Source organism: Eretmochelys imbricata, chromosome 2, assembly GCF_965152235.1.
Source record: "Eretmochelys imbricata isolate rEreImb1 chromosome 2, rEreImb1.hap1, whole genome shotgun sequence".
NCBI classification, from domain to species: Eukaryota; Metazoa; Chordata; order Testudines; family Cheloniidae; genus Eretmochelys; species Eretmochelys imbricata.
Genome location: NC_135573.1, coordinates 167,112,030 through 167,137,373, shown reverse-complemented (window position 1 = coordinate 167,137,373; position 25,344 = coordinate 167,112,030). Strand labels below are relative to the sequence as shown.

Sequence of the window (25,344 nt, the reverse complement as noted above, 5' to 3'; positions counted from 1 at the left end):
AGGCGGTGTCCATTTTCTTCTTCCAGTTGGTATTCAGTGTGCAGAGCAGTAGCTTGTAGCAAATCAATCAAAGGAAATTGAATACAATGAGAGAGATTACAATAATGTTTAGGTTTAGTTTTAAACCTCAAAAGCATGGAAACTCAAAGGAAAGCCTGAGCGCACTTCTACAGAGAGGCAGACAGAATATTCAGACTTCTCCTAGTTTTATATCACTTGCTTCAGGAGAGGAGTAAAGCCTGTGGGAAGGACTATATTGTAAGAAGGGTTTTGAAGAAAAGGTAGAGACATGACAGACCAGGTAAGGGAGGGGGATTCCAGAATGTAGGAAGCCACATGGAAGGCTGTTTGATACTAAGAGTGGGAAGACACAAGGGAACAGTAACTCATGTGGCATGGATGGAGCAAAGGGGGAGTGAAGTGTGCCACAGAAAGAGACAAACAGGAAATAGTAGGGATCCAAGTTGCGTATGCCTTTTAAGAGAAGAAGCAGCAGCCCAAACTTCATGGCATGGGTGACAGGAAGCCAGTGGAAGGATTTGAAGCAGGGAAGAACACTGGTAGAACAGTAGGCATTCTGTTTTTCAGGGGTTAAATTTGAGCTGTGGGCAGGACATCCAGGAAGAGACAGCCAGAAGTACAAGTATGAATAGAGTGGGTTTAAGTGAGAGGAGAAGAGGCACAACAGAAAACACTGGATGAGATTGTAAAGGGAGAAGAAGATAGGACCAACTCAGAATGCTGAGAGACCTCGGTAAAGAGAGGAGGAAAGAAGCACCACCAAAGAAGATACTGCAGAAGTAGTCTGAGAGGTAGGAAAGGAAGTCTCTGCTATCTAGGGCAGAGAGAGTATTTAGGAAGAGGGCATGATCAACCATATCTGAAATGGGAGAGAGCTGAGAATTATGGAGATGGAGAAGAACCTTTTTGATTTGTCCAGGAAGATGTCATTGGGCCATTTCAGCGGAATGGAGGTAGCCCAATTGAAGGTGATCAAGGAGTGAGTTAACATAGAAGAAGTTAAGGCTACAAGGGTAGAAAACACATTTGAGAATTTTGAAAGAGGAGTGTGATAGATGGAGAAGGAGATGGGCTCAAGGGAGGGATGTTTGAGGCTACGGGAAATAATAGCATGTTTGAAGTCAGAGAGGTGTGAGCCAGAGAGGAGAAAAACCGAGAAGAAGGAAGGGAGATTGTATAAGGGAGGAAGCAAGGGAAGTCAGGAGTTGGAGAGAACACGGTCAAGAGAGCAGATTGAGGGTCTGGTGGAAGAGAGTAAGAGACACATGTCTGAGTCAGAAACGGGTAAGGGAGGAGAGAATATATTGTAGGAGAGGGGAGGAGGAATCTCATACCAGAGTATGTCATTGTGTCAGAAGATAGAATAGTAGGTTTAAAGAGACAGTCAAAGACAGGGAAAAGAAGGTAATGATGTAAGGAGCAGGACTTAATCAGGGCAGGAAATGTAGCTGCTTACCCACTGAGACGGCAGAATTGAAGATGACGACAAAATTGTAGTAGAGGTAAATACTGAAAATGTGGTAAAGAACCCCAAAGAACTGAGTTAAAGAACCCCAAATTGTTTGATGATTAAGGACCAGATTCAACTACTGGAGTAAGTTGATGCAATTCTTCTGAAGGCTCTGGACAGAATTTATCTCAGACTTTTTGTATAAGGAAAAAGTATCAGCTGTGAAGACACCAGGAAGACCAGAGAAATTAATTTGTGTTAGAAAACAATTTTTAATAAACATGAATAAGTAACCTATTTAGAGAGGTTGGGCATGGACTATTTTTTTGTTCTCCATTGTTTGTCACCCTCATACTAACAAACAATAAAGAAACCCAGGCAAATGAGAGACATGGGTAAGGCAGGTTTCAGAGTAACAGCCGTGTTAGTCTGTATTCACAAAAAGAAAAGGAGTACTTGTGGCACCTTAGAGACTAACCAATTTTTCTGTACAAGTTTTTTCATGCAGTTGATAGATTTCCACTCCATACGGCTAAATGCAGTGCCTTGCATAATGACAGGTTTCAGAGTAACAGCCGTGTTAGCCTGTATTCGCAAAAAGAAAAGGAGTACTTGTGGCACCTTAGAGACTAACCAATCCTTTTCTTTTTGCGAATACAGGCTAACACGGCTGTTACTCTGAAACCTGTCATTATGCAAGGCACTGCATTTAGCCGTATGGAGTGGAAATCTATCAACTGCATGAAAAAACTTGTACAGAAAAATTGGTTAGTCTCTAAGGTGCCACAAGTACTCCTTTTCTTTATGGGTAAGGCAGTTTCCTGTCATTTATTCAGTGTGTGGTGTAAGAAGACACCATAATGACAGACAACATTTATGAAGATCTGCTGTCAAAAAAAAATGGCCTCTTTGGACAAAGAGACTCATCAGAGACCCCCAAATCCCCTCCTCCTTTCCCCAGTGCTCACCCCACTTAATATGAAGTACATTACCAGTTGTTCAAACTCCAAATCTGGTCTCCTTGTCCAAAGTCCATTTTGGTAACAAGAAAATGGACATTGAACTAAAGAATTAACTAAGAATACACCAGACACTGAACCAATTTCCAGCCCTCCCCCATTTCTTTAACATAACAATGCCAGCATCATTTAACCAGCGACTAATTTAAAAGACACTGGTCCTGATTCTCCCCACTTACACTGACTTTAAATCAGTGCATCACTATTGATCTCACTGGTGTCACTCGTCATTTAGACAGAGTTAAATGAGAGGAGAAGCAAGCCCAGAAGCACCACTGGTTACAAATGCCAGAGGAGGCACAGGTTTCCTCAGCCACGCTAGTCAAGTATAAGCCTCAGGGGTGGTTAACAAGGTAGGAAAAATAAGGCATGTTGCAAAGAAGAATGCAACAATATTAGAGCTAAGCTAAGGTGCAGTCAGTCCCAAACTCGAGAGAGAAAGAACAGTAAGTTTCTCGAGGTGGATCCTGGTACTTTATAAAGCTGAGTTCGTTCACCAATTTAAATTAATTAGGTGCAAAATTATTTGACAGAAATATTGCCTTTGCAGCACTTGTGTACAGCACCTTGCTTTGCAAATAGGAACAGACCCCAGGACTGAGAGCCAAACTGGACCTTCTAAACTGGGGTTGGAGAGGGACTGGTAACAGTTCAGGCTGAAATATGCCTGATATGTTACAACATCAACCAGAAAAAAAAAAAAAAGCAGCCTATCCGAGCTAAAGAGTATCAGCTATCTGTTAGCATTTGGCTACCTGGAGCAAGAGCCCTGAAACCCTGCACAGTTTCTGAAGATCTTCACACCACTAGCAGTTTACCTTACTTATTCTCTGATAACCATAAAAATAGGTGATTGTTTTTAATGAGCACTCATGTTATCTGCACTGCCCATATGTAAAAATGATACCTGCCTGCCTTCAGCTTGTGTGCATTTGAAATGGTCTTGCTCTGTGACAGATTTTTTCCTTACATGGAGCTATTGATTATATTGGTCAGCTATAGGCTAGTTATGGTACATAATCATAAAGCAAATATTAACCAATAAAGAACACCTAAACTTGTGCCCTCTGGATGCCCAGTGTATGACATATAATAACAAAGAAAGCCCGGGTTTTAAGGATGTACCATACATATATGCTTTAACTTTGTAGTTTTCTGAATTAAGGGTATAAATTCATATTAAAAAACGTGGTAAGCATTTCACACCTTGCCCATGCATTTTCCACAGAGTCCATTTTGAATCTCCAGTCTTTAGCTCTTTGCATTTCAAAACTATGGGATTAGAAATGGTGCATCTAATCAAAATCATGGCATTAGTGGGGAGGAGCAAACACTAGCACTAGGAGTGGGAGGCGGACACTGGTGGGAAAAGCAGCCCAAAAAGCACAGGGTCAGGTGTGGTTGGAGCCAAATTAGGAGCTGTGTATGCCATGCCTTCTTATTGGAAATTTACTCAGGAGTTAATATAGCTCCAAGAAGTGCTAGCTCGAGGGCTGGTCAGAAAACAAACAAAAAAAAAACATTTTGCAAAAAAAGTTGAGCTTTTGACATTTGTTTTCATTTTGCATTGGAACAAAACCTAAAATTTTTAGAAACGTTTCACAAAAAAATGAAAGCGAGTCCCACAGCTTCCAATTAACCAACAGCTCACTGGTTAGAGCACTCGCCTGGGGATGAGGAAAGACTGCTTGATGCAGAGCAGGGATTTGGACCTGGGGTCTCCCACATTTCAGCTGAATAAGAGCCTCCCAGAAGGAGAGAAAAATTCTATCCCGGACCTGAGAAAGTTTAATCAAAAGAGCAAAGATTCCGCAAAAAGTTCTAGTTTTGACTAATCAGCATTTTTCTACGAAAAGACGTTTTCTCAAAAAATTCCTGACCAGCTCTGGTTGGCTCCCATTCTGTGCCTGCTACCTCCCCCGCTATGGAGTGAGACTAGAGCACAGCAGGGAGGAGCCAGGTTTCCAGAGAAGATGGAGGCTCAGGAAGTGCCTGGTGGGCAGCAGGACTTTCTGCACTATAGGCCTGTTTTTTGCAGGATTTCAAGCAAGAGATTGCCAGGCAGCACTCTTGGCCCTTCGTGGAGTTTGGAAATCCCTCCAATCTGAGAGGGCAATTCTGTCCAGTTCATCCTGTGGAATTTCCAGCAGACTTCCCCTCTGCTCCTTGGAGGCTCTTCTACAGGAAGGAACAATTGGGCCACACTCTAGGCAATCTTCTACATGCTGCAGACTAATGGGAAAGTTATTAGTATAGCCCAAGGCAGTATTAACTTTGAAGGGAGCCCCTCTGTATTTTGAGGAGGAGTGACAGCAGCAGTGACTGGTATGAGGGAAGCAGGACCTCACCTCCACTGGATCCCCTGAGATCTGTCAGACCCACGTTGCTCACAGTTCCACAGAGAAATTATTTAACCATAGGACAGTGGTTTTCAAACTTTTTCTGGCGACCCAGTTGAAGAAAATTGTTAATGCCTGTGACCCAACGGAGCTGGGGATGAGGGGTTTGTGGTGTGAGAGGGGCTCAGGGGTGGGGCAGAGGGTTGAGGTGCGGGGGTGAGGGCTGCGGGGTGGGGCCAGGAATGAGTGGGTCAGGGTGTGGGCGGGGCTCGGGGTGCAGGAGGAGGTCAGGGCTCTGGGCCGAGGGGTTTGGGGTGCATGAGGGGACTCTGGGTTTGGGGGGGCTCAGGGCTGGGGCAGGCGGTTGGGGTATGGGGGGGGGGTCAAAGCTCTGAGCTGGGGATGAGGGGCTTGGGGTTCAGGAAGGGGCTCTGGGTTTGGGGGGGCTCAGGGCTGGGGATTGGGGCATGGGGTTGGGGCATGGGTTTACCTCGGGCAGCTCCCGGTCAGTGGCACAGTGGGGGTGCTAAGACAGGCTTCCTGCCTGTCCTGGCACCACAGACCGTGCTGTGCCCTGGCAGTGGCCATCAGCTGGTCCAGCTCCTCGGCGGAGGTGCACAAGTTGCTCCGTGCGTCTCTCGCCCGCAGGCACTGAACCCCCTCCCAGCTCCCATTAGTGGGTTTCTGGCTAATGGGAATGCAGAGTCAGTGCTCGGGGCAGAGGCAACACGCAGAGCCCCGGCACCCCCCGACCTAGGAGCCGGACCTGCTGCTGGCCACTTCCAGGGTGCAGTGCGGCGTCAGAACAGGTAGGAACTAGCCTGCCTTAGCCAGGCAGCACCGCCCACGGGACTTTTAAGGGTCCAGTCGGCGGTGCTGATCAGAGACGCCATGACCCAGTGCCTTCCATTCCACGACCCTGTACTGGGTCATGGCCCGCAGTTTGAAAACAACTACCATATGGGGTGGGGTACACTATCCGGGACCTAAAGGAGGAGCAAACCTCCTTCATGGGACTGGTAATATTGCAGATGTATTACAAATACTGCATGAGAGACTTTTTTGTCATTCAAAGCTACCTGTTAGTGAAGTTCAGTATCATAAGTGATAGTGTAGTGTAGTACACAGATATACTTTATATCAGCAGCTGCATTTTTAAATAATTTCTCTAATTCCCAGGCTTTACTTTTTATTTTTAACTTGTTTCTCTATAGACAAGATTTTCAAAAGTGATTACTGATAATAGACACTTCAATTTTTGGGTGCCCAATTTGAGGCACCTTACAGGGGCCTGACTTCTAAAAGTGAGGCACACCCCCTTTTTAGTCATTAGAAGTTGGACACACAGTAACTTTTGGAAATCTTAGTTTATATACTTGGAAACTGCTCCTTATATTTTTTTTCTTTGCTGATAGATGTGAAGTTGTAATTTTTTCAGTGGACTCTATTGCACGTGTAAGGTCACACCTAGATTTGGTTGGCAAAATGGACTGTTTAGACAGCTCAAAAGAAGTCTCACTCCATGCAGAATGGTAATTTTCAGTTCAATGGCATTATTTATTTGAGAAACATTGCCTTATGTTGCTCCTGCCACTGCTTTTCACTACAGAAAACTTATGGACATGTGAACCTTCTTTTCAGAACTAGCGTCTAGCCTATGGTTGGTCCAAAAAATTTCATTTGAAGTGTTTGATGGAAAATTGACTTTGATTAAATGAATTTGTGAAAAGTGCTTTCCACAGAAGGTTTTGATTTTTTGCCAATAAGCTGAATGGTTGAAAAATGAAATGTTTTTGTTTTTCAAACAAAAACCAAAATATTTCTGACAGACTCCCATTCTCTTCTATGGGCCAGGATCCTTTGACAGACTTTATCTCCCATGATGCACAGTGGCCATCTAACTGCCATGATATAGCACCTCCATCCACCAACAGGGAGGTCATGGCATACCAGAGTCCAACCAAGGAGCCCAGCCTGTAGAGAAGAATGGGAGTTTAAGGCAGTTCAACCACAAGTCTCATGAGGCACCACGACAGTATTTCAGAATTGAATTTTTTTGATTGTTTGCCAAAATATATTTTGTGATCAGTTCTTGTGTAGCGCACTAGGAAATCGAGAGCTCTTCACAGCAGTTCTCAATTTCAGATGCAGATCTGTACCCTGATTTGCATCTTTCTATTTTGATTTTACTGACATAGACATTTGGGATTCAATGTGTCTAAGCATTGGACTTCCTAACTCCTGATTGTTTTGGAATGCAGGTGAGAAATGCTTGTCTGATGTTCCATACGATGCCACCACTAATTATGAGAAGGAGAGTGAGATGATGCAGACTCATGTTATAGACCAGGCCATTAACAATGCCATCAGTTACCTAGGGGCAGAGTCTTTGCGTCCCCTTGTGCAGACACCTCCAGGCAGCTCTGAAGTAGCACCTATTATCAGCTCCATGTATCCACTCCACAAGCCTCTTGGGGACAATCATGCTCGTTCCAATCATACTGCTCAGGACACCGCAGTGGAAAACTTGTTGCTGCTTTCCAAAGCCAAATCCATCTCCTCTGAAAGGGATGCCTCCCCCAGCAACAGCTGCCAAGACTCAACAGATACAGAGAGTAATAATGAGGAGCGCAGCGGTTTAATTTACCTGACGAATCACATAGTTCCCCACGCAAGAAATGGCCTGTCTATAAAAGAAGAACAGAGGCAATATGAAGTCCTGAGGGCAGGTACTGACAATTCCCATGATGCTTTCAAAGTGATCACCAGCAATGGGGAGCAAGTAAAAGTTTACAAGTGCGAACACTGTAGAGTTCTTTTCTTGGATCATGTGATGTACACCATCCACATGGGCTGTCATGGGTTCCGCGATCCTTTTGAATGCAACATGTGTGGCTACCACAGCCAGGACAGATATGAATTCTCTTCTCACATAACACGAGGGGAGCACCGTTTCCACATGAGTTAAGACCCCTCCCACACAGATGCGATCTCGTCAGCTGTGCTACTGGAGCTGTATGAATGACAAAAAACACCAGTCTACTGGACAGTAAAAGCATCCAGAAATGAAAATTAGAAGACCTGGCCCAAGGAGTTTTCTCCTCTTGGTAGCATTGCAACTTAATTTTATAAAATGCATATTGATGTTTTTATTGAAAATATTTGGATCACCAAACCTTTAGTAAGTAGAAGCTTTTGTAGTCAGGTAGCTGAATCCACTTCCTTCTAGCGACTGCTTTCTGCAGACCTCTCTCCCCAACAGTTAGCATGTGCACAATGCACAAAAACTTGGCTGAGGGCTAGAAAGGCCTTGTGCTAACATGCTGAGAATCGGGCTCTTACACCAGACATACTTTTTTTTGACTTCCCATTATTACTTGGGTTACTGGGAAGACTTAATTAAAATAAAGACAAAGCGGCCCCACCAGAACCCTTGGGTGGTGCCATGGAGACCTGGAATGGTGTTGCGAGCCTAGACTCTTGACTGGCACTATTTTAGTAGTGAAGTAAAATAACACAATAGCACACGCCAAGGTGTGGATTTTCTTGCCAGCATGGCATACCTTATTTCTATCGTGAGGCATAAGGTCAGTTGTTTAAAGTACGTGAGAAACACCCTTGTCATACATACTCAGGAGTGGAAATTGCATTTATTTGGAGAAAAGGGTTTTGTTGACCTTTAAAATAAATATTTTCCCTCCCTATTCAATAAAAAAATCACTTTTTCCTTAAAAATATAAGGTTTAAAAATCTTTCCGCATAAGAAAATAGCCATTTATGTAGGATTTTTTAAAAGGAGTTTTAATTATTTAGAAAAATATGATATTCAGTAGGAGAGAGAAAATGTTTGGAGAATATTTTTATGCACGCTTCTTTTGTTTTGGGGGCAAAATTTTTACAGCTGGCTGCAAAATTTCCAATTCACCCATTTTGCATATGAAAAAGCCCATTCTGCTTGCACCGCAAGTCCTCTGGCTAATTTTGTGGGCTGCGTCTGGAAAATTTAGCCTACAATGATTTTTTATTTTAAAGCACTGAGATGAATTAAACAGCCATTTAAAAAACGTATAGGGCCCATCCCCGCTTTTCTCTAAAATTAACGATTCATTAAGGGTTCCATCCTGCAAGATACTGAGCTCTCTGGCCCCAATCTAGCAGAGCACTTCAGCATTTGCCTGAGTCGTCACATAAACATACATGGAACTATTCTTATGCTTAAAAATAATCCCAAATTTAAGGGGTTTTGTGCTGGATTGAGGCCAGAGCAAGGATCAAGCCCTATGAAACCAAAAACATTTATTCTATCTTTTTTTTCCCCTCTAATTCAGAGCCCCCTTCTTGGCAAGACCCTCCCAACTAGCTGTTTAAATTCCAGTAAAATGAAAAGACATCTGACGCACAAAGACAGCTGATAGTAAAAACTGCCAATCTGTTTGTCTCTTCTTTAATTCCTCTTCCAAATAGCTCTTTCCTCTCCCCAAACAGCCTACCGGCTTTAAGACTGGTAATAGTGATATTTATGCAACTTGGTTAAGAATTGCTCTGCAGAGCTGGAATATTTCCACAACAGTACAGGTAATAATAACTAATTGATGGAGTTGCCCGACCCATTGAATGTACAAACATTTCCACTGTATAAGAGATTGGTACTACCCCATAAACAAAATACATATACTGCAACAAGACTATTTCTTAAATCTTGTAATACTATTATGTATTATATATATAGTCATTCATATTATGGACCAAATTCAGTAAAACTAGTGCACTTGCACCAAGGATGAATGGGATCCAATGGGTGTATATATTACATATGTATATTATATATAAACAGACAGAGGGGTCCTGGTTCTGCTTTCACTTATGCAGCTGTAAATCAAGAGCAACTCCATGGAGGCAACGGAATGATACTAGTGTAAGTGAGATTTAAATATGTTTTACACGTCAAACCCTCCCCCCACACACACACACCCACATTATTTTGTTATACTGTACATTCATTCCTAACTATAAGAAATTTACTTTGTAAAAGCCAAGCTCCTTGGATCACAAGGGTGATATTACATAGAAAGAATGTATATAATGCATGGACTATGTAAACACACGCAAACACACTTATGCACATACACTGGTGAAACAAGAATATGAACAACATCTTAAATTGCTGGTAGGATACCAGAAAAGAGACAGTAACATAAACTATAGCCCTGATTATGACCTTACACTGGTTAAATTCCATTGATTTCAGTGGAGGTACTCCCGGTTATAATCTGGCCCCTACGCATCAGGCAGGGCAAAGCCAAGAGGGGCAATGCTATCCACTTTTTGTGCCAAAAAGATTTCCTCACTGAGTCTGTTGCAAATCCTGTGTCAACAAAGACTGTACATACTGGTGAGCCAATAGCATTTAAACATGCTTCTAGGAAGAATCTGATATTAAAACTACAAGGGAAGGGCAGACATAACTTACACTAAGAGGAGTTCTTTTTTTATTTCATAGTTTACATTCTATTTCTTTTGAATTGTCATGCTTTTACAGGGCCTAATTCATCCTCACACCTTCATTGCGAGCTGTTCCCCCTGCCATTCTGACCAGGGAGGTACACGATCATTGCTGAGAGTCTCTTCAGTGACCTCTTTGCGTCAGTGGTAGATAACTGGACAGCTGAGTTACCTTAATCGCCTGGAAACAGGGAGCTGGTTCTGTTACTGATATTCATGGCCCTCTCACAGTTTAAAGTGTTATACAATCTATACGCAGGTTATTTTTAGCTTTTGAAAAAATATCTTTTTCTTAACACAGTTCAGACCATAAGGAAACTCTCTTTTAGGGCATTTCTTTGCTAAAGCCCACAAAGTAGAGGGCCAAAGTCACTACTGATGTAAGCAGGCACCTTTCTAGTGAACTGGTGCCCACTTAAGAGATGTGTGGATTCTGGCCTTTAGAGTGAAACGTTTAATTATAAAATTTCTGATTCAGAGGATTTCTCTGCATTTAAATGGGTTGGGGGCTACGTCACTTGTTTTCTCAACATGCACACACAAGTGTGTGGTTGTGTGGCTCATACATAACTAGATAGAGTTATGTATCATATGATAATTTTCACAGTGGATGTGTTTCTTGGCTCTAGGCTTTTCCTATTTATATGAGAGTATGTGAATGTTGTACAATAAATAATACAGTTGTATAATTTAGCTTATTAATAAGATACAGTGTATCAGAAGGAGTAGCATAACAGCAGTAGCCGCAGCATTCCTTGTTTGTAGAGGGGCTTTTGTTTCACACTGTTTGCACAAAAATCAGCCTCTCTTTGTTTGGAAATAAATGTATTGATAATTTTATTTATGGGGATGAACACAGGAGGGAAAAACGATCCATGTACTAGGAACTCGTCTGTCTGCAGTTAAACAAATTGTGCCCGTAGATAACCATGTTAGTGTAACCTCCCTTTTCTCCTCCTAGGCTCTGGTGTACCAGCCTATCATGGTTTATCTCTACCTTAAAAAAAAAAAAAAAGAGTAAACCTGTTGAACGGCTTTAAGTTAAGTTGATACCTGTTTTAAAAAAGATGTAAATAGCAACGTAGTAAAAACTGCTTTTCAGAATTTTTTCCACAGCTGGTTTCTCCCCGCCGCCTTTTATATCTGATATATAAACAAGTTGTATTTACACATTTTTTTTTGTTGTGAATTTATATTGTAAACCCCATTTTCTTTAAAACCATTGTATTTACATTGCAGATTTTTATGAAATTTGCTTGATTTTTTTTAATTAAATTATGTCTGGAAGGTGAGCTGTATCTTGTAAGAGAGACAGGTTGGTAAAAGACCTGTCTTTAATTGCTGTAGTGATATTCTGCACAGCTTAAACCCTTTCGTGCATGAGTGACTCTGCGTGCACATGTAAGAGAAGGGGGGGCAAAGTGGAACAAGGAAGAGCGCATGAAGCTGTTTTTCTTGATTTTCTGTTCACATCTACACTTGTGCAACTGTATGGAAGTCAGTAAAGTTAAACCAGCCTAACACAAGCGGGAGATAATCAGACCCTTGATCTTTATACATAGCAGATGCAATGCAGCCAGAGAGCGGCTCTTCATTGTGCCACAGCACTGATGTATTTTGGCCATAAAATCCCAAGAGAGGGGCCCTGCCTGAGTCATGCTGGGGGGCATGGATGATCGTGCAGTTTGGTACAGCCTACACAGGGGCTTATAAACCACTAACAACTTCCTTTGCTGCCAGCATATGGGGAAAGAGAAAGGGAGCACGATCCTAGGCTAAGTGTTTTGGGCTCTTACAAGCCAACCTAATTTAGGAATACCTCAGTCTTCTCTACTGCCACATAAAGAGGATGGCATGTAGGGAGCAGCAGGATCCAGCCACTGCAGATGAGAGCTTGAAGCCTCCTATACACCCACATCTAACTCCTGCTCTTCACATTTAAGGCTAGCTTCACAAAAGGATTTCGGTGTCTAGCTGTCATTTTAAGTGCATAAATCCTCAAATCAGGCTTCACAGACTTGCACAATACCTCTGCTTAGCAGCCCCCTCAACTTCCTGCCCTCTCAACTTTTGCTGTAAAAAAAGTTTCCTGGGCACCTGCTTCTGCATAGGAATACTGCCACCTCCATGCCACGTGTCCATCTGCCTAAGCCCCAGAGTGAGTCACAAGCTGAGGCAAGGTGGGTGTTCCTCCACCTAACTCCCCTGCAAGGCTCAACACAGTAAGTTCAGAGCACACCTAACAGATCAGGCCCCTATAGACAAGTTCACACAAAATGGCCGAGGCAAGGGAGAAGAGCTCCCACATAATACTTAGCCCTGACATTAGGCTACTCATCTGGGAGACCCTGTACTGACCACTCAAGTTCAAATATTCCCTCCACCTGAGAGGGAGAAGGGATTTGACCGGGAATCTAGGCAAGTGCTCTAACCACCACTTTTCAGAGGTGCTAAGTGGGATATTCTGCTGTGGGGCTCCCTAAGTCGCTGCTGTAAAAGCGGTTCCATTGTGGACACATTTTTAGAAAGTCATTGGAGCAGGGGGCCTGGGTCTCTCAGCTCCCAAGTGAGCGCTCTAACCCGGCTACAGAGGCATTCTCACATGCACCCAGTGAGTCGGTCATTGTTTAGTCACAGCGGCACAACTTCAGTAGGTGAGACTGCAGGAGCCCCACGTGTGACTATACCACAGGCTGGTGATGTGGGCACTCATGTGCAAGGTGATAGAGCCTTCTTCAAGTCCCTTCTCCCACGGAGGGCAAGGGGACTTAAAACAGGGGGTCTCCCACATCCCAGGTGACTACCCTAACCACTGGGCTAAAAATTATGAGGGAGCCCCTCCTTTCGGCTTCTTGCAAAAATAATCCAGGCACCTCACTCCACCACAGAGGCTGCAGCTGAGAACCCCAAGCAAAAGGAGTTACCTAGCTCTGAGAGAGGGACAGGGCTTGGCATCTCTAGTTTAGGCAGGAAGCTGCCTAATGTGCTGGATTTTGTGAATCACATTTTGAGGCGTCCATCTCTCCCCTTTTGTCATATAGGGAGCCTATGCATCCAACTCAGGTTTGTGAAGCCCAGTGATTTCCAGGCAACTAAAAATTAGGTGTGATGACACTCAGAATTGCCACACCTATGTTCTGTTGTGACTCTAGCCCTTAAGGACAACCTGGCAAACTGGCTCTGAAATTGCTGTTTCAGTGCCCCTTCCCTACAACGATCAGTTTGACTGAGTGGTATTTGACTTTAGTTGTCTCTTTCACTCCAGCCCTCGCTCCGCTCTTTCACTGGCAAGGATAGCTATAAAGAACACAATTGTCCCTGCTTGAAGAATCATGGTAATTAGGAACACAGCACCCTGGAAATTATTTCCATTATAATTTACTGTCACAATGATTTCTCTTCGGGACCTTTCAACAGAGTCTCCATCCCTACTATCGCTTTCAAACCTTCTGCATAAACAACAGCAAAGGGAAATGCAGCTCTGTTTTTGCTTCAGACAAGGAGTTTGTAAATATTTTGTACAGCTGGTGATTTGTGAGCACACTGATGAAGGAAAAAAAGAAGACAGCGTGCGCAACGGTTCATACTTTATGGTACCTCAAATCCAAATTTGGTCAAGTGAATTTACGATTTTGCTACTCATAATAAACCACACTTACAGCTTTGTTTCCTTATTTACTGTAACATGCAAATTATATCAAATAAAATTACACTACAGTTTTAAATTTCAGTAGGCAGCACTTGTGGAAATAAACATGGGCGGTTTTAAGAACTTCCAGTCACATGCACTAGACCAAATCTTGATGGCTTTACTCGGTGTTACTAAGTCCTTGCACTCATCCCAAAAACACCCAGTGACTTAAATGGGAGATTGTGAGACTAAAAACTGCGCAAGGACCTCAGGGCCCATTGTGAACATGCACAATGTTTCAGAGATACCTCATTGCACCTTTTGTAGTACTTGCTTTGCTGTTCTTGCAGCCTGATTAACATAGACACCATTGTAGGTGCAAAGATACCAATTGGCCATAAGTGCTATGTAAGTGCAAAGTACAATTAAGACTGCCCAACATTCTCACCGCTGGGTAAATCTACATTTAGGCATCTAAAGTTGAAAGGTAGTTTCAGAAGTGCTCAGCACCCACAAATCACAGCAAAACCAGTTGGAGCTGTGGATACGCAGCACCTTCAAAAGTCAGGCCACTTTTATTTAAGTATCAAAATGTGGATTTAGAAGCCTAACTTTAGGCAACGAGATCTGATAACATTGGCTATTACCATCTTTTTATTATTATTATAAAAATACATATTCAAACTGTAACTAGAAAAATGAGATGTATTTCTTTCCCTTCCTATAGGCTGAGCATGTTAAATTATTTTGGTTAACTTGAGGTAGTCAGAAAATAAGGGGTATGCCACTGTAAACACTGGCGTTTTCAGCAAAAGGCAAACCAACGAACCTGCAAATTCTTTGGCTTAAAACTCAAATATTTGTATTCTGAAATGCTACTGCAGTGCCTCAATGGGCCAATTGTCTTGGTTGGACTACATCTTCCATGATGCACCACAGTATCCTCTCTCCGCAAGGGGAGGCAATGCATTGTAGCAGTTGCCTGGCCACACCATATCATGGGAGATGAAGTCCAGCTAGGGAGAGCAGACCATAGAGGAGAATGGGAGCTCAAGCTACCTGATGATGGCCTTTTTAATCTGCATGCCTGCCCCTGGAATCACTGCTGCTTTGCATTGGATGAAGTGAGCTGTAGCTCACGAAAGCTTATGCTCAAATAAATTGGTTAGTCTCTAAGGTGCCACAAGTACTCCTGTTCTTTTTGCTGCTTTGCAGACACATGATCATATATAGATGCCTTGGTGGGTGAGCACTTAGCACCCTGTACAGTTACCACAGCTCTGCATGACACCAGCCATCGGTAATTTCATGTTCGAAGCATATTACGAGTGTTAACTCTTCCATCACAGCTGGCAGGAAAGTATGGCAATACTGTTATCCCATTTTACAAACAGGATAACTGAGGTACAAAAAGGTTAAGGCCCAACTTTCCCAGGCCATGGGCTCTTCTTTTTTGGTACTTCAGTTTCTGGGCACACAGCATGAAACACCCAGAGTTTGCTTTTCAGAGGTGCTAAGTAACCTAACTGAAATCAATGGGGGCTGCAGAAGCTCAGCATCGCTGGAAACCTGGGTTGTCTAAAGCTGCGTACTCAAAACCTGAAGCACCAAAACTGAGGATACTTCCCCCCAAAATCCAAGGCCAGAAAGCAAAGTCATTTTCAAAGCTGGGGTTAGAATTCAGGAGTTTCCGAGTCCTTATTGACCATTTTTAGGTGGCATGTGTGAAATGGCAGTGAATATGGATCAAAATTCTGTGGTCCTTAATTAAGGAAAACCCCTATTGGACTGCAAAGACTGCAGTGGGAATTTTGGTCAGTTAAGGACTATGGCATTTAGCCTTGCATTTTTATTATTATTTTTAAATAAGATCTCACTGCTTTAAAGAATGTCCCAGGTCATGGAACGATTCCCAGTTTTATCTGTCCTAACCACATGTATTAAACATGTGAATGATAGAGGGCAGCTGTGGGTGCTGTTTCTGCTGCCACCGCCGGCTGCAAATCACACAAACCAACGCCTTCCTGTCCCTTGGGAGAGAAGTGAAGGTTCTGGTTTGTAAGCAGTTAGAAAAAAATAAATCTACACCTTGCAGCAGACGGTGGGCCTTGGGCTGGCTGGGTGAGGAAGTTAATCAGCACTGAGCAGGCTGTTCGGGATGAGGCCAAACAGATGGTTAGTCTCTGAAACGGCAAAACGGGAAGCAGATGTGGCCACCGCTTCTCCCCATGCATAACTGGGAACCAGCCGGTTGGTGAGGAAATTTGCATAACAAGGATAATTTGGTAGCAAAACTGTCCCTTGAAATGATCTGCATGGATCCAGGCACTGTTGACAATTTTCACTTCTTGTTTCCCAGTCATTGTTCAACTAGATTAAATTTTCGTTCTGAATTTGGTGTTTGCCCAAACCTTTTCTTAGCTAACTTCCAGGGAAAGCTACTGTGCAATCAGAGCAGCAGCAAGCTGGCACTAAAACTATCATGGTGAAATCCTGGCTCCACTGAAATCAATGGAAGTTTTAGTGGCATCAGGATTTCAACTGCAAAGTCCACTGCAAACAATATAAATGCAAGCCTGAAACAAACAATAAAACTGGGTCTGAACTAATAGACTATATTCTAATACCTCTGAAGTTTATGATGGTCAGTTAGGAGATCGGTACAGACACAGGGATGAAGCAAAACCTTGGAAAATTTTGATCCAGAAGTTTTTAAGGTCAGGCTTGACAAAGCCCTGGCTGGGATGATTTAGTTGGTGTTGGTCCTGCTTTGAGCAGGGGGTTGGACTAGATGACCTGCTGAGGGCCCTTCCAACTCTGATATTCTATGATTCTATGATTTGTTCAGCTCTGGCCCATCTCTAATAAATATGTATTACTCTTCTTTGATGGGTAAATTTAACTGGAGTGTCAGCCAGAGTATTCAAGGGCCTTCTCACTGGGCAATAGTTTTTCACACCAAAACATATGTAGAAGTCAGCAACAGGGTAAACTAGGTTGTGTGAGCCTATCTCAGACAACTAGATTATGTTCTTTAAATGAAGGGGTAGAGACCTCCTTCTTCCTCTCTGCTCACCTCTATTTTGGTTTTTGAAGAGGCACAGTTGTTCCTCCTATTTTCTTACCTGTAAATTGCAATGACTACACATCTAGTTTCCTGTTGAGCTGCAGCCAGAACACTAGAATTCTGATATACCAGCAATGCCCAGACTATCGGCTGTAGGGCACTTGCTGGTGGATCTGTGGAGAGCAGGCTGGGGTCATGGTGCTGGCTCTTCATCCTTGTTTCAAGCTGCTAAAAATCACATTAAAAAAAAAGACGCCTTAAATATTTTCATAATATGACTTATCCATGTAAGCAATTGCTGTGCTCACCCAGCAATGTTATGTGAATTTAAATGGAAGGGCAGGTGATTCAAGGGATAATCGTTCTGTCAAAAATGTGGTTCTCACTATGAAAAACAGTTTAAGAACCCATCTAGGCTAGGATACTCATTACCTACTGATTTGGTACTTCAGAAAGACAGCTGGGCAGCCAGCACTGAAAATTCCAGGGGACACAACAGTTGTGAAGGTCTGCATCTTTGCAACATCGTGGCACCTGGTGAAAAGGAGTTTGAGACATAACAGAGCCCAGATGAGTGCTACAGTCCTGCTGCTTTAAAGTAAGGAAGATTTTTACACACACACACACCGCCAAGTGACAATTTTCTGTCTGTGAAGGAGTTTTCGTCTCTTATACCTTCTTTCACCTTCGTCACTACTAATAACAGGTCTATTACCTGAAGTTTTTAGTTTACAGTGAATAATATTACTATTTGAGTTGAAATGAATCAAACATGCTGCAGGCTTCATGGATTCTATGAACTGAAGCTCATATCCAAAGAGCCCTTAGCTATTGGGAAAGTTCAGATCTGGAGCCAAACTTTGTGGCTTGGTCTCATCTTGATTTAAAATATATAAAATTTACTTCTAAAGGGAGGCATCTGATTGGCTGATGGAGTTTCCAGTGTGCGGGTATGGAAACTATTGTGGTGTCACGCTCCAGAATTTTACATAACTGCTTGACAATAAAAAGAGCATAAGGAGCAAATCATTGACTGAAACACACACTTGCAGTAATTAAATCAGAATAATTAAATATATTTTCCTTTTCTGATAGTTTAACAGGACATATTTAAAAGATTTCCCCAATGCAAAAGTCCTACTTTAAAACACAGTTTCATAACACTAGTGACTTGACCAGAGAAAACAAAATTCATATGAATAGACAACCAACATATAAATAGTATGTTATTTGCATAGTCTACAGAGACTTATGTAACACATGTGAAAGTTCAGTGATACACGTATGTGGTTTTTGGAACCCATTAAAATTGGTACAAAGAAGAAATATTACTTCTGCTTTGGGAACATCTGTCTTGCTCTTTTTTTGTAAATGTAAAATGTAGGCAGAGATACTGATGTGAAAATAAATAAATAAATAAAAGATTAGACTAATCCTGAGCTCACTTATTCTGGTGCCTATCAGGAATAAATCCATTGAAGTCACCAGTGTAAACCCGAGTACGTGACAATGCTTAGGCCATTTAAGTATAACAGCTACTGTTTGCAACATTCTGCTTCTCTTGACCTAGTCACAAATACACTGCATTTAAAAGTCCTTTGGGTGGATTGTTGATCCTGGTTTATATTCTAGATATGTGCATGGGGGAAACACTAGGATTTTATGAGGACAGCTGAAGACAACTATTAAAGAACAGAAAAGTCTTTTAAACAAAGGATCTTTACTTTGATTCCCATCCCCAAACCACAGTAAGGAGACTAAATATCTATTTGAGTTTGGTTCTTTGTGGTTCAGCAATAATTCAGTCATTTAAGATAGGGGGAAACGTACTGGAAGCGATAGGGAGACCAGAAGGAAAATGAAGAGTGGTGGAAAATTGGGTGAAAAAATTAATACATTAGATTCAGCAGTGGTGAAGAAGAAAATTACTCCTTCGCCATAAGGGGATTACTACCACAGAATTAGCCAAAGCCAAAACCAGTGCAGTTCAGGAAAAGTTGTGACTCTCGAACCCTTGCTAGTTTACATTGGGGATGAATTTGGTCACTTGTCTTTATTAGCCTGAAATTTATGACATTAAACTGCTTTTGTTTGGATTTAAAAAACAAATGCAGGTGCTGTTCTCCCACATATTAATTCGTTTGTACTTCTATAGCACCTGCCATCAGAGAATCACAAAGCACTTTACAAATATTCATTAATTAATAATCCCACCACCAGCATTGCCAGTTCTTGTAATTTTATCATAAGTCTCACAAAATTTGAGTTTTTTCCCAAAGCCCCAGTGTCTGGCGATTTATTGAGAATTTTTTTTTAGAAAGGACATTTCTAGCCCTCATGGATGTGGAGAAAAGCTTGAAAACGTAACTTGAGTGCAGCCTAACAGCTGAAAAACAAGAGGGCAAACACTCAAATTTATTTTTTTTTAAATATCTCATGATTTTTGAAGCAAGGTGCATGGCTTTCAAATGCTTGGGGTTGGCAATACCTCTATGAGACTGCTATCCCCATTTTACTGAGGGGGAAACTGAGGCATGGCTCAATTACTTACTGAAGGCCACAGAGCAGGATTGGGACTGGGACCCAGGTCTTCTAATTCTTTGTGTACTTTTTCTACCCAATAGACCAATCTCCCTCCCAAAAGCAGGAAGAGAACTCATGAGTGCTCACTCTCGCTGCTTTGCTCTAACTACTTAACCACTCCAATAGCTGGAAAAGGACAAGTTCCGACTGCCTGTAACCTGATCTAGCCACCAGACCACATTACTTTAGGATACATAATTCAAAACATTTCACCATTTATATCATTTGAGGAAGGGGAATTACTTACTTCCCTCTCATTTCCTCACACAAGATTTCATAGTAACATTGCCCAAAAGTTTCAGGTTGTTATTTTGGCCCTCAGCAATCTACATGATCCTCTACATCACTCCTTGGTGATATTCAAGCTTCCAAGTGCCTGTAACGTGATAGATATATAAAAAACAAGAAGAAGTTCCTCTAAGTGCCTCATGGTATTGAAGACCCACTTTGGTTCAGCTGTGGATGTATGATGGTTGCAAAACACATTTTTAAGGCAATAAATTATATTTGACATATTGGCCCCAACCTGAAACACAAAGCTAAGGGGGCTGATTCACCTCTCAATTATTCCAGCATAATTTGGGAGCAACTCAAGAAGTCAGTAAAGCTACACTAGTGTAAGTGAATCAGGCCCAAAGAAAAGGAACTGCTCACTGGATTTCGTTAACATGCTGACTTGCAATACAGTACATAAGGGTTACTGAAAAAAAAAAAAGTCTGCACAACTATCAACATGCAAAATAGAAACTCAAGATAAACCGTGGAAAGAGGGTGGGATTTCCAGAAAATAGAGAAGGACTTGCTACACCCTGCTTGTCAAGTTTTGCAGGATCACCACAGCTTCTCTGGAGAAAAAGGGAGGAAAAAAGCTAACAGCTTTCCTTTTGCTTCTACTTCTCCTAAATAAACTGCTTGCCTAATTTCCTTTGAAATTAGAGAAATGTTCCTTTTGAAAACCATTATTTCCACACGCTACAGGGTCGTGCACATTTTCTACACAGCCTGCTGGAAACTTGCACAGTTTGGGATAATAATATTATTAAATGAACAGCTTGCTTTTCTACGTATGTGTCAAAACCTAAGTAACAATAAACGTAACCAAGTTAATATTTCTGATTGTGTGTGCGTGCGCACCTGTGTGTGGGGAGATTCTGTGTCATTTAGATCTGGAAAAACACTATTCAAAATCATTTCTGTGCAGCAAGGTGGGCCAAATTCTTCTTGTGTGTAACCTTATTTCATTCAGTGGCATTACACGTGGCATGATGTAGCCCTTATTGCTACATATTCTGCTTACGCTTTCTGAAAGACATTTTTGTAACGTTTTATAATCGCAGTCCATTTGCAATAGCTACCACCAAGTGAAATGCTAAAGAAACAAAACTGTTGAATAAGGCCTATCTGTGGTATGTGTGGGGTTTTTGTTTTTTTAGGGGTTTTTTTTGGGGGGGGTGGTGTTATTTTTTGGTACAGCTCCTTCACCAACTAGTCCCTTTCCATTATGATTCCCCCTCTGAACACAATGGCTCTAAGTCCTGCAAACACCTATACATATGCTTAACAGTGCAGGACTGGGGTTATACAATATACCCTGGGCCTGATCCAAAGCCCACTGAAGTCAAATGGGAGTTTTTCCCATTAGACAATCACACAGAAATTCATCTGCTCCTGTTCTTTATTTCCCAACTGAAGCACAAGGCCTTAAGGTGACATAATCATCTTCACCATTTACAACTGGATTAGGATTTTAGGCAGGAGGGGAATAAACAGCAGGAACACCTGACCAGCTAAGGCTCTATTTTCTAGGGAAAATGCTCACATTTCCACCAAGATAAAAAGGGTTTTACTGCCAGCTGTACATTTTAGGCTTTCCTAATGCTTGTCAGGCAGTAGAAAAAGATCAAAAATAGCCTCTTTTCTGCAAATTGTCCTGCGCTGGTTTAAAGAAAACCTGCCTGTGCAACTGGAAGATACAGGAACCCACAAAGCTAAGTAGAGGAAACACTGCTTATTGAAGTTATTCTCCTGAAATTGTAATTAAGTTAGAACCTAGATGGGTGGCAACCCTACCTGGACAGTCTGGTTTTTGGTTTCTGTGTCCAGGTGCCATTTAGATTTGCCAGGTGCTTGGTTTTCAACCGGAAAGTCCGGTTGACAAGAGGACCTGGCAACCCTAAATGGCACCCAAACGAAAAGTCTGGTTACTGCGGGAGGGGAGGGAGCAGGTCGTTAACCTTCACCAGTTCAGCCCAGGCTACCTCCTACTTGCACGCAGGTTCTTTGAGATGAGCCTGCCAGAGACAGCAGGAGAGGAGCAAGCAATGGGGGTGGGACTTTGGGGAGAAGATGTGGAGCAGGGGTGAGGCCTGGGGGGAAAAGTCAGAGAAGGGGGTGGGGCCTTGAAGGAAGAGGCAGAGCAGAATCAGGGCCTTGAAGGAAGAGGCAGAGCAGGGGTTGGACCTCAGGGGCCTGGTTACCAGCAGTTTGTCAACCCTAAATTAAGTGATAAGAAAAAAAAATGAAGTTTTATGAGCAAGCAAACATTGGTCCCTAGAAATCAGGACAAGTGAGGAGACAATTTAATAATAGTGATGTTATAACATATAGGAGCAATTATGGGGCCATCAATTGTAACAGTATATCAGAAGTGTACACCTAAGAATGTTCATAAGCACATTGAGCAGGAAAACTGAAGGACTAGATGACAATTTCTCTCCACAGAAAATATGTACAGGATAAGAAGTAACCCAGTCCAGTCCTACTCCCACGGTAATCATTGGCAAGATTTCCCTGGGAGCAGGTTCAAGTCCATAGTGAAAAAATACGTTAGCTATAATTTCAATCTGAGAAGGCCTCTCACCCCTCGGGTGACCAGTCTTAAACATGTGAGAATAGGGCTTCAGTTGGGAAACATGAACTACACAGGCCAAATACCTTCCAGTTCAGTGCCTGCACTGCTCCACTGTACTATTGCCATTCTATCGCCATGCAGCAGCACTGCATGACTGAATATTAATTCTGGAGCCCAATAATTTTGTGGCTCAGCAGAAGACATCTCTGAAACTATTAAGCTGCCTGACTCAATGACATTTACTTCCTGTTGCTGGCAGAAAGTGAGACTTTATGGTGTTCCCCCTTTTTTCCCTTTAAAAAGCAGTGCCAGGAATCAGCGTAAATTTCCTGACACTGGCTGAAAAGCATCTGACTGAGAAGGCAAGAAAACGAGACACTAAGATTTCAGAAGAGTATAAACTGGTGCTAACCGCCTCCATTTTCAAAAAAATGACTTGTGATTTGGGGTGCTTAAGTTATTGAATGTTCAACTTAAAACACTTTTCAAGGGACCTGATTTTAAGCCAGTGCTAAGCACCTCCCCCATTTATGCAGACCACATTAAGGTGTCTTAAATTAGGCACTAAATACGGAGGCACTCAATCAGCAATCACTTTGGGAAAGGCCATTAACATCTGGTATTGTTCCAATACCAATTTCCTATTGTTCCAATCAAGCCTCTGCAAGATTTTTTTAATTAACATGTTATCTGTTTATTGCCTATTAATAAAACGTTGTGGTAGAAAGAAATATCCCTCCTAACATTTCTTCATCTGAAGATATATCATTTTCCTTAAGACAACTCATTTGTGCTCTTTACCACTTGAGTACTATTTGTTCTGTGGTACAAGCATGTCCTTTGCAGAAGCAAATTGTCTATTACTCCTGAGTAGTTTTTTAAATTATGTGCTCACCTTTCAGCTGAGCACCAGTTAGAGATCCTTTTCTCTACCCCAAGAGTCAAGTTCCTCTTTTATTAAAAATTTCAGGTGAATTTGATGTTAATGAAAACTAGCAGGTTGACAGACCTGGAGACTAAAGCTCTCTGTTTATCCAGAGAATAGACACATCACTGCCCAGCCAACATGCCTCAGTGCTGTAAAGACCTATTGTTTGAACTTTTGTCCTCTCTGGGATTTCTGCTGAGATTGTCAACAGGAGTCCCAATAAGTACTATGATGGTGGATTTCATGATCTAGACTCATGTCTACTACGGCAGTGGTTTTCAACCTTTTTTCATTTGCAGACCCCTAAAAAGTTTCAAATGGAGGTGTGGACCCCTTTGGAAACCTTAGACATAGTTTGTTTCCTAGTACAGTGCTTTTCAACCTGTGGTCCACAGGCCCCTGGGAGTCTGCAGACAGAGATCACCCACTCATTTCACATAGGTCAAACAGCTATGAGATAGCAATGGATGTCAGTTACTACCAACCTACACTGGATTCAGACTGGTGACTTAGAAATGAAAAGCTTCAGATCCCATCACCAATTCATTGAATCATTAGTCATCCACGTTTACTGTAACGCATTTGCAGCTACTGATTTTGTCATCTAAAATATTCAGAAGTTACAGAATACTTCACCATGCTATTCCAATAGAAACACCTCAACTATAACAAAACAAAAGCAAACTTGTGTGTGTGTCCATCCATCCGTCCAAAACTACAGCAAAGAAGAGAATCAGAAGTTTTGCTGCTGACCACAAAAGTGCACACACACACACACACGTGTTCAAATAATTCATTACAATTTTAAAGCAAATGAGTAAAATAAAACCCCACAATAAATATAAAGCAACGAAATACATGGAAAAAGTGATGTATATAGCCCAGATTTTTTAAAATTACCAAATTTCAAAATTTGCAGAACCCAGACCCACAATCCCCTTCTGCCTGTGCTTTGGAGGTAGGATCTAGCAGTTCTAAAATAGCTGAGAATGAGATTCCATGGGGCCTGCTCTCATTTCCTAATGAGAGTGTTAACCTCAAATGGAGTAAGATTGAGACAGTCTACGTGGCTGGCTGCTTTGCTGCAGCTTACCTCTGGATATTGGGTCCCAGAGTGTGGAGCCTCTGAGGTCTTTGGAGGTTTCCCCTCCAGATTTCTGATGCACTGTTTGGAACATCTGAAGAAGAAATTGCGAATCAAGGAATTCATGCAGAGTGGACCCACTATGTTCACTGGCGACAACTTTGGGAGTTTAGTTAGAGCTGTGCAGAAGTCCATGCATTGTGGATATGTATCCAAGTTTCAGTGCATTAATTCAAGGAACTCTAACCTTGGACTGTACATGCCCTTCAGCCACTTCCCCCTTCAACTAGCTCTGATGTTACAACTCTGAAGTCTGAGTGAAACTAAAATCAGGGATTGGTTCAGCAGACACGAATGTAGAATGCTGGGATTTTCATCTGAACTCTTTGCCCAATCCTAATCTAAAATTACACTCCAAGGGACAATGTACAAATTATTGGGAAAAATCCTACCTTTATATAAGCAGGGTGGTCCAAGGATGTCACGATTGTTTTACAAAACAGCCATCAATCAACATTTTGAAAACAAAATAGATCCTCTGGGTTACCGCTTAAACAACTAAGGCTAAATAAAATGCCACTATCAAGTATTCAAAGTCATTAATGGAAGATAACTTTCATATTCCAGAACGGAGAAAGCCATTATTTTTGTTTCTCTGGGTCTTAAGTACTAGCGAGAACGTCTTTGAGAAAAGCACTCCATCTGGTGGCAGGCTGTAAAAAAACAGAACAAAAAACCACCCAATATAGATCATAGTCCTGTCAAGAAGAGCAAAACATAGATGTTGCTGCCGAAGGAGAAAGAGTTGCTATGTCATAAATAAGATTAGTCTGAAATGTTCTAACACTCGGTAAATTAGAACAAGTTTT

The 25,344-nt window shown here is 42.1% G+C and overlaps 1 protein-coding gene and 1 long non-coding RNA gene across 15 annotated transcripts in view; one reads left to right on the top strand and one right to left on the bottom strand.

Moving 5' to 3' along the window:
- The window catches only part of IKZF1 (IKAROS family zinc finger 1), a 94,638-nt gene extending 83,015 nt beyond the window's left edge, over positions 1–11,623 (top strand). For 11 of the 13 annotated variants that reach the window (XM_077810946.1, XM_077810949.1, XM_077810945.1 and 8 more), the window contains one exon: positions 7,091–11,623. In XM_077810946.1, the coding sequence (XP_077667072.1) occupies positions 7,091–7,797 (707 nt within the window). In that variant the 3' untranslated portion in view covers positions 7,798–11,623. Of the gene's footprint in view, positions 1–588; positions 1,721–2,131; positions 2,442–7,090 lie in introns of those variants that run through there. The other 2 variants (XM_077810957.1, XM_077810956.1) reach the window with 2 other exon arrangements.
- Positions 6,363–25,112, bottom strand: LOC144261419 (uncharacterized). 2 transcript variants are annotated; one of them, XR_013345264.1, is made up of 4 exons: positions 24,928–25,112; positions 17,462–17,563; positions 17,088–17,257; positions 6,363–7,842 (listed from the first exon to the last, which is right to left on the bottom strand). It is a non-coding gene; the product is annotated as an uncharacterized LOC144261419 (long non-coding RNA). The 2 variants fall into 2 exon arrangements; XR_013345263.1 differs by lacking the exon at positions 24,928–25,112 and adding an exon at positions 19,860–19,875.
- Positions 25,113–25,344: the final 232 nt, after the last annotated feature.